Source organism: Silurus meridionalis, chromosome 9 (genome assembly GCF_014805685.1).
Source record: "Silurus meridionalis isolate SWU-2019-XX chromosome 9, ASM1480568v1, whole genome shotgun sequence".
NCBI lineage: Eukaryota > Metazoa > Chordata > Actinopteri > Siluriformes > Siluridae > Silurus > Silurus meridionalis.
Window position 1 is genome coordinate 13657393 of NC_060892.1, and position 9259 is coordinate 13666651.

The 9259-nt window shown below is 40.6% G+C and overlaps 1 protein-coding gene and 3 non-coding genes across 4 annotated transcripts; all 4 read left to right on the forward strand.

Annotated features, from left to right (window-relative positions):
• The first annotated feature begins 562 nt into the window (after positions 1 to 562).
• Positions 563 to 3678, forward strand: rxfp3.3a2 (relaxin family peptide receptor 3.3a2). The gene has a single exon (XM_046857831.1). The coding sequence runs from the start codon at positions 2283 to 2285 to the stop codon at positions 3396 to 3398; it is 1116 nt and encodes a 371-aa protein (XP_046713787.1). The 5' UTR covers positions 563 to 2282; the 3' UTR covers positions 3399 to 3678.
• A 2158-nt stretch (positions 3679 to 5836) lies between these two features.
• trnai-uau lies at positions 5837 to 5929 on the forward strand. The gene is given in 2 exon segments: positions 5837 to 5874; positions 5894 to 5929. It is a non-coding gene; the product is annotated as a tRNA-Ile (tRNA).
• Positions 5930 to 7167: 1238 nt separating this feature from the next.
• Positions 7168 to 7260, forward strand: trnai-uau. The gene is given in 2 exon segments: positions 7168 to 7205; positions 7225 to 7260. It is a non-coding gene; the product is annotated as a tRNA-Ile (tRNA).
• Positions 7261 to 8958: 1698 nt separating this feature from the next.
• On the forward strand, positions 8959 to 9051 carry trnai-uau. Its single transcript is given in 2 exon segments — positions 8959 to 8996; positions 9016 to 9051. It is a non-coding gene; the product is annotated as a tRNA-Ile (tRNA).
• Positions 9052 to 9259: the final 208 nt, after the last annotated feature.

Sequence of the window (9259 nt, forward strand, 5' to 3'; positions counted from 1 at the left end):
TAAGTAAAAGTTCTTTCTAGCCTTTGGTATAAAAGTAGGAGCTACTGAGCTCAACATTTGTGATCATCACAGATCCAGCAACAGCTTCTCCATGCCAGAGCCTTTAAACACTCCAGGAGGTCCAATGTCAAAACTCCACACATGTAGTGGGATCCAAATGGCACTGGTACGTCTCTAGATGGTTCAGGATGTTTGCGAGTTCGGCATCTACTTCTTTAAAGTCCATAATCTTCATGAGGTGGAACGTGACTGGAGCTGGCCAAGCCTCGGTATGCCTCGCGATGGGGAGAGAAAGAGAAGCAGTGGAGAGGTATTAGCGTAGCTGCTGTTCATGATATTAACAACACAAGTTGATAATGTGCATGTGATCATTTGAGCACAAGGTTATGATGTGATGTGTGTTATGTGTAGGCTTTGCTAAAAAGATATGTTTTTAATCTGCACTTAAACTGGGAGAGTGTGTCTGAGCCCCGAACACTGTCAGGAAGACTATTCCAGAGTTTAGGAGCTAAATGTGAAAATGATCTACCACCTTTAGTGGACTTTGTTATTGTAGGAACAACTAGAAGCCCAGAGTTTTGAGATCTCATTTAATGTAAGCAAAGATTCTAATAGAAAATAAAGAAATTCAGACAGCAGAATTGTCAGTCTTATTCAGCGACTGCTACATTTATACTGACAAAAGTAATGCATTTTTATTTGCTTTCCCTTTATCTGCACTCCTTATCAAACAAGAATTAGGGACTAGAGTGCACATGACAACATATGATCAGCATCTCACATTTAGTGCGAGATAATGGATGTCTCTGCATAACAATAAGCTAGATAAAAGAATCCATGCATCCATGACATGCTGCACATTTGATACAAATAAACTGACATATGAATGCTGTCATTGTGAGTTTTTCATTTTAGAACAATGCTTTCTTTTTTAAAGCAGTACATTTCAATTTGTTTTGAAAATTATGTTTTCCATCCTCTTTAAAAAGAAAATGACTGTGGTTGAAACACTCTAAAGAAAGATCTGAAGTAATGTTGACAATATCATTTTTTTTAAGTAACATTAATTAATAGTGGAAAAATAAAAGCATATAATGGAAAAATGTATGCACTTCTATTGTACAACTGATCATAAGAAAAACAACAACAAAAAACAAGAGGTTGGACATTCAAGTATGCAGTTATTACAGAGAAACTGTTTTGTAAAGACCCCAAAAGTAGTTTTGAACAAACTGAGTACCGACGTTTAATTATTATTATTACATTATATCTTCACTAATCATTTTATCCTGGTCAGGTTTGTCATGTTTTAAATGTACTGTAAATCCTCTGGATAGAATTCAGGAATACACCTAAGGCAGGATGACACCACACTCACACACACACACACACACACACACACACACACACACACACACACACACACACTCACCACTGAGACCTGGGGCAATTAGAATGGATTTGCCAATCCATTGAACTTCAGATTCCGGAGTCACAAAAAGACGGCACTTCAAAGATATGTATTTCTTGCTTTTGCAAGGAAAAGCAGGCAGGGTGATTATATTCACAGAAAAGTTGTCACTTATATCCAAAGTGGGATTAAGGATTAAAGGATAAAGGACAAAACTGAACACTTCAAGGTTATGGGTTTTGCACAAGGGCCCAACAGTGTTTATATGTATCACAGAAATAAAATACAAAAAGATTCAAATGTCATGTGAAACTTTGTCTTGATAGAGTATATGTAATCTTTTAGTCAACATTTGGGACATATCAAGCTATGTCTAATGGCGTTCTGGAAATCTTCTGCCAAGTACTTTTGCAGTTTTTCTCAGGTTGAAATGTAAAATTAGTATTTTTATTTTCACTGAAGTCATAATTAAGCAGGTGTCCTTGGTTCCTTGGTTAGGTGTATATAAGAGAGTGTGTGTATATCTTGCAATGGACATCAATCCAGCGTGCATTCCTGCATCATACCAAGTGCTCCTGGAATAGGCACTTGATCGGTCATGAGCCTTCCCAGGACTGGAGATGCTTGAATAAAAAAATACGTTATGAGTAAGGGATTTTGTAGCTTCGCATGGTAAAACAAACCCTAATTATAAATCAGAATGAACTGCCAATCACACGGGTTTGCCCACTCCGCGCGCTACGGGGGGGAGGGGGAGTAAGTGAGCGCGCGCGATTGTATAAAAGCGGGTGATCAGCTGTCAGATGGTGTTCTGAGAGTCACGGAGAGGAACCGATACAAAAAATCCGTAAAGATGCATGAAAAGAAGTGAATGATGCAAAGGTTGCACAAGGCACCTGCGCTTTTCTCCGATAGCATGGGGGAGATTTTAAACTCCAGCTGCTGGGCGACGCCGAACAAGAATATAACACATCTGGACAAGTTCAGCAGTCTGGAGGACATCGACCTGAGCGCAGATGGAAGTCTTATCCTAAGAGTTCTCATCTCGTCGGTTTACTCGGCGGTGTGCGCTGTGGGTCTGGTTGGCAACCTGCTCGTGTTTTTCCTGATGAAGACGAAGCTGGGGAAGAGGAGAAGGAAGAGATCTGTGATCAACTTTTTCGTGGTCAACTTGGCCGTGACCGACTTCCAGTTCGTGCTCACGTTGCCGTTCTGGGCTGCCGAGGCGGCGCTGGACTTCAGCTGGCCCTTCGGTAACGCCATGTGCAAGATCGTGCTGTCGGTCACCGTGATGAACATGTACGCCAGCGTGTTTTTCCTCACGGCCATGAGCGTGAGTCGGTACTGGTCAGTGGCGTGCTGCGTGCGTGGTGGAGGCGCGCGACGCCGGTTCACTTCGATCAAACGCGTGTGCGCGGCGCTCTGGGTGCTCGCGAGCGTCGCCACGGCGCCCACGGCCGTTTTCGCCACGGTGACAGTGGTGGCCGGCGAGAGGCTGTGCCTCCTCCGCTTTCCCGAAGGCCACCCATGGCTCGCGCTTTACCACCTCCAGAAAGTCGTGCTCGCCTTCATCTTACCCATGATCACCCTCTCCATCTGCAACGCGCTACTCCTGCGCTTCGTGCGCCGCAGGATCGTCGCCAACACCAGCCGCCCGAAGAGACGGTCTAAAGTCACCAAATCCGTGATCGTCGTAGTTCTTTCGTTCTTCGTCTGCTGGATGCCAAATCACGCCATCACGCTTTGGGGCGTGCTCGTGAAATTGAACGCGGTACGCTGGGACAAGACCTACTATATGGTCCACACGTACGTGTTCCCGCTCACTGTCTGTCTCGCTCATGCGAACAGCTGTTTAAACCCGGTATTATACTGCTTAATGCGAAGGGAGTTCAGGAAGAAGCTGAGGAACCTCTTCTGGAGACTTTCCTCTCCGGCTTTCACCAAAGCGCGCGCCTCTGGAGGTGCCGTAGACAGAGACACAGCTTAAGTGAGATTTGACTGTGTGAAATGTCTAATTTACTCCAACATACCTCTGTATTACAACGTGCACTTGGATAGAATAGAAGAGCTTGTGATGCGCAGAAGAGAATGCTTTCCATCCTATCTATCTACCTTTGGTGTGAGTCAAATCTGAATAAAACAACATACTGAACTAAGCAGCATTAATGCATACACTGATGCGCATCGCCTAATCTGACCTGTAAATACAAACAGAAATAATAAAAGATATGTTTTGAATGGTTGGTTTTGTTTCTACTGTTACAGAGGACTATAATAAAATCTGTGTTGTGTGTAAGCGAGATAGAGAGACCCTCTAGACCAGGGGTCACCAACCTTTTTGAAACTGAGAGCTACTTCTTGGGTACCGATTAATGTGTACCAGTTTGATACACACTTCTGAAATAACAAATTTGCCTAATTTACCTTTAATTATATGTTATTATTAATAATTAATGATATTCATCTATATCTAGTTATCTATATTTTAATATTGTCATTTTCAAATTCACACCAATGTAAGTGTTAATTAAAATAAGAATAGCAACAAAAAAAATTAGATGCAGCTCACTGGTAAGTGGCGCTATGGTGAGCTATTTTTAGAAAAGGCCCGCGGGCACCATGTTGGTGACCCCTGCTCTAGACCAAACAACCAACATCAGACAAATCAGAAGAGACAAATTACATTCTAAATACAGAGCGATATATCGTTCTATTTGTCCCTAAGCTGACATTACACCATCGCAGACTATCTGTACATGGTGACCAATAAAAGACTGAGAAACACCTTGACAAACTTTCAACGTATTTAAATTGGATTACTACCATTTTTTTACAAAACTGAAATTCTTTACCATCCATCTTACTGTCTGCTTAAAATACAGATCAGTCCTCAGCTCTGACACAAAATGTCTAATTGCTGAAATCTACAAATTTTCATGCAGTCAGAATCTAGTAGAGCATAAGAAGATGTAGGTAAAATATATTACATTTATGGTAGAAGATCAAAACTTTACTCGCTTGCAGAATTAATTTCAATTAATAATGAAATGGCAAAATTCTGAGCAAGCACAAAGAAGAGTCTGTATAAAATATTTGATTCAAATAATTTACGTGATTAGTGATTAGCTAACCTGTGTGGAAGACTAATGCGCAGATTCCCAGAGAGTATTTGAAATTAATCAGCAAACAAGTTATTAGAAAAAAAATGTCCAAGGTTGTGAGTTCGAGCCTCACCTAGCGCACAAGTTTTAAACAAATGTCAGTGTGTGGTTTGTCTTAGATACTGTCAATGGTGTCCTGTTCATCATGTGTCTCAAACAGGGTGTTCATGAGACTAGTTTTTGATCCGCTCTAATAATGACCAAGATGAAAAGATGTTATGTATATGTGTTAAATTCTAGAATTCATTTGAAATGTACATCATGCTAATACCACACAAGATTTACTTTTGACTGTTAGCAGATGAGCAGGGTTAAAGGTCACTGATTTGGTACATCCTGTGAAGTAAAACCTTCACTACAATTAGGTGCCTGTATGCAGTTCTATTGAGCAGTAAATACATTTGCTTAGACAACATAAATATGGATCTATGCTATCCAATCTAAAATGTAACCGTCTGACAACAGTGTTCCTAGTATGGGCTCTGGGTAGACTCTAATATAAAAAAAAGATTTTAAAAAAAGATTAATGTAAACATGCTATAATCAGGTTGCCAGGTGAATTTTACGTTATATGCTAATGCCACATGGGACTTACTTTTGGTTTGACGATCTCTGGTGATTCAATGCTTTTTGTGCCTATAATCAAAGTAAAGGTACATTTTTATCCAGTTTAAGAAGGCAATGTTTAGCTCAGGCGAACTTACAGCAAAGCTTGAGTGGTCCAGTTGGTTAGCATGGGTTACTTATCCAGCAGGCAGTTAATGCAGTGCTGATGTTGTAAGCTCAAGCCTCACCTAGCATGCTTTTTAAAAGCTTCCTGAAAATGCTCTCACTGTATAGGGCAACTTTTCTTGTGGCCAGAATCAAACTTAGGTAGAAATGCCTGTCTGTATGGAGTTCATATCAGGATTCCTCTAGCTTTTCTGACACTTTCACTACCCACAACATACCAGATGAAATATATATGTTAAAGATACTGAAGATGGTGCAATGTTCTTCAACATGGAAAAGAACAGTTTGCTACCTTTGATTCTGAGAGGCAAGTGGTCCCCAATCATCCTCTTGGACATCTACCATTCTGCAAAAAAACTAATCTTTTACCAAATCTAACTAATTGACTGGACTGATTATCTGTGTTAGATGCATTCACATGGTTAGAAATAGAATCTTCAGGACTCCAGGAGAAGCAATTAATTCATATGAATCAGTAATTGATCACAGCCTGCTCAGGATCATGCTAAACCCAGGTACCATCCACCTGGTAGCTGCAGTGGCGCAATCGGTTAGCGCGCGGTACTTATACAGCAGTACAGGTGAAGCAATGCCGAGGTTGTGAGTTCGAGCCTCACCTGGAGCATGAATTTTAAAACAAATGTGTGGTTTATCTTAGATACTGTCAATGGTGTCCTGTTCATCATGTGTCTAAAACAGCGTGTTCATGAGATTGGCTTTGGATCCACTCTAATACTGACCAAGATAAAAATGTTATATATATGTGTTAAATTCTAGAATCCATTTGAAATGTACGTCATGCTAATACCACACAAGATTTACCTTTGACTGTTAGCAGATGAGCAGGATTAAAGGTCACTGATTTATTACTTTTTGTTAAGTAAAAACCACTAAAATTAGGTGTCTTTATGCAGTTCTATTGAGCAGAAATTTTTAAACAAATCTGGCAGTATGTACATTTGCTTAGACTATAAATATGGATCTATCCAATCGAAAATATAACCATCTGACATCAGTGTTTCGAGTATAGGCTCTGGGTAGACCCTAATATGGAACAAGATAAAAAAAGATTAACGTAAACATGTGATAATCAAGTTGCCAGGTAAAGTTTACGTTATATGCTAATGCCACATGGGACTTACGTTTGGTTTGATGATCACTGGTGATTCAATGCTTTTTGTGTTTATAATCAAAGTTAAGGAAACTTTTATCCAGTTTAAGAAGGCAGTGTTTAGCTCAGGCTCACTTACATAAGGGCTCGAGCGGTGCAATTGGTTAGCATTAGGTAATAATTCAGCAGGCAGGTAATGCAATGCTTATAATGTAAAAGCTCTAGCCTTACCTAGCATGCTTTTTAAAAGCTTCCTGAAAAAATCTCACACTGTATAGGGCAACTTTCCTTGTGGCCAGAATGAAAATTCGCTATAAATACGTCTCTGTATGAAGTTCATATCAGGATTCCTCTAGATTTTCTGACACTTTCACTACCCACAACATACCAGATGAAATATATATGTTAAAGATACTGAAGATGGTGCAATGTTCTTCAACATGGAAAAGTACAGTTTGCTACTTTTGATTCTGAGAGGTAAGTGGTCCCCAATCATCCTCCTGGACATCTACCATCCTGCACAAAAACTAATCTTTTACCAAATCTAACTAATTGACTGGACTGATTATCTGTGTTAGACACATTCACATGGTTAGAAATAGAATCTTCAGGACTCCAGGAGAAGGGTTGGTGATTATACTGTAAATGTTAACAACTACATGGTTAGTAAAAACATTCAATTCATATGAATCAGTAATTGATTGCAGCCTGCTCAGGATCATGCTAAACCCAGGTACATCCCTAACAATATAGCTCCAGTGGCGCAATCGGTTAGCGCGCGGTACTTATACAGCAGTACAGGTGAAGCAATGCCGAGGTTGTGAGTTCGAGCCTCACCTGGAGCATGAATTTTAAAACAAATGTCCATGTGTGGTTTGTCTTAGATACCGTGAGTAGAGTAGACCCTAATGTAGAACAAGATAAAAAAGATTAATGTAAACATGCTATAATTAAGTTGCCAGGTGAAGTTTCGTTATATGCTAATCCCACATGGGACTTAGCTTTGGTTTGATGATCACTAATGATTCAATGCTTTTTGTGCCTATAATCAAAATAAAGGAAAACTTTTATCCAGTTTAAGAAGGCAGTGTTTAGCTCAGGCTCACTTACATAAGGGCTTGAGTGGTGCAATTGGTTAGCATGGGGTACTTATTCAGCAGGCAGGTAATGCTACTTACAGTTACATTTGCGGCATTTAGCAGACGCCCTTATCCAGAGCGACGTACAAAAGTGCTTTAAATCTCTAGTAATGAATAAATCTACACTGGTACGCAAGATTACAAACTCAATATAAATATAACTCGAATTCTACAAACTTGGAAAGTGCTAATTTAGGTATTTCAGGAGGAGGTAGGTCTTCAGTCATCGCCTAAAGATAATCAGGGACTCTGCTGTACGGACATCTAGGGGAAGTTCATTCCACCACCTCGGTGCCAGAACAGAGAAGAGCCTTGAAGTGTACTTACCTCTCATTCTGTGAGAAGGTGGTACCAGTCGAGCAGTGCTGGAGGATCTCAGACAGCGTGGTGCAGTGCGAGATGTGATGAGGTCACTGAGGTAAGATGGTGCTGGTCCATTTTTGGCCTTGTAGGCAAGCATCAGTGTTTTGAATCTGATACGTGCAGCTACTGGAAGCCAGTAAAGGAGCGCAGCAGTGGGGTGGTGTGGGAAAACTTGGGCTGATTGAACACAAGTCGTGCCGCTGCGTTTTGGATCATTTGCAGTGGACGAATAGCATTCCGGGGGAGACCTGCCAGCAGAGAGTTGCAGTAGTCAAGTCTTGAAATGACAAGAGACTGAACAAGCATCTGGGCAGCCTGTATGGACAGAAATGGTTGAATCCTTTGGATGTCATAGAGAAGAAATCGACAAGAACGAGCAACATGAATACTAAGGAATAAAACATTTTAAATGTATCAGTCAGAATTTAGCCCTCATCATAGCACAGAGACGGTGCTAGTTAAGGTGGTAAATGACCTGCTATTGGCCTCTAATCAGGGTTTTGTCTCTTTACTTGTTTTGCTCGACCTTAGTGCAGCTTTTGACACCATTGATGATACTATACTGCTTGCTAGACTTGAGAACGTTGTTGGAATAAAGGGAACAGCTCTTTCTTGGCTAAGGTCTTACTTGACTGATTGATATTAGTTTGTTGATGTAAATGGTAAGTTCTCCACACTCTCTGAGGTCAAGTTTGGAGTTCCGCAAGGATCTGTCTTAGGCCCACTGCTTTTCTCTTTATATATGCTGCCTGAGAGGTAAGTGGTCCCCAATCATGCTCCTGGACATCTACCATCCTGCAGAATTCTGCTTCAGCCCAAATCTTTTACCAAATCTAACTAATTGACTGGACTGATTATCTGTGTTAGACACATTCACATGGTTAGAAATAGAATCTTCAGGACTCCAGGAGAAGGGTTGGTGATCATACTGTAAATGTTAACAACTACATGGTTAGTAAAAACATTCAATTCATATGAATCAGTAATTGATCGCAGCCTGCTCAGGATCATGCTAAACCCAGGTACATCCCTAACAATATAGCTCCAGTGGCGCAATCGGTTAGCGCGCGGTACTTATACAGCAGTACAGGTGAAGCAATGCCGAGGTTGTGAGTTCGAGCCTCACCTGGAGCATGAATTTTAAAACAAATGTCCATGTGTGGTTTGTCTTAGATACCGTGAGTAGAGTAGACCCTAATGTAGAACAAGATAAAAAAGATTAATGTAAACATGCTATAATTAAGTTGCCAGGTGAAGTTTACGTTATATGCTAATCCCACATGGGACTTAGCTTTGGTTTGATGATCACTAATGATTCAATGCTTTTTGTGCCTATAATCAA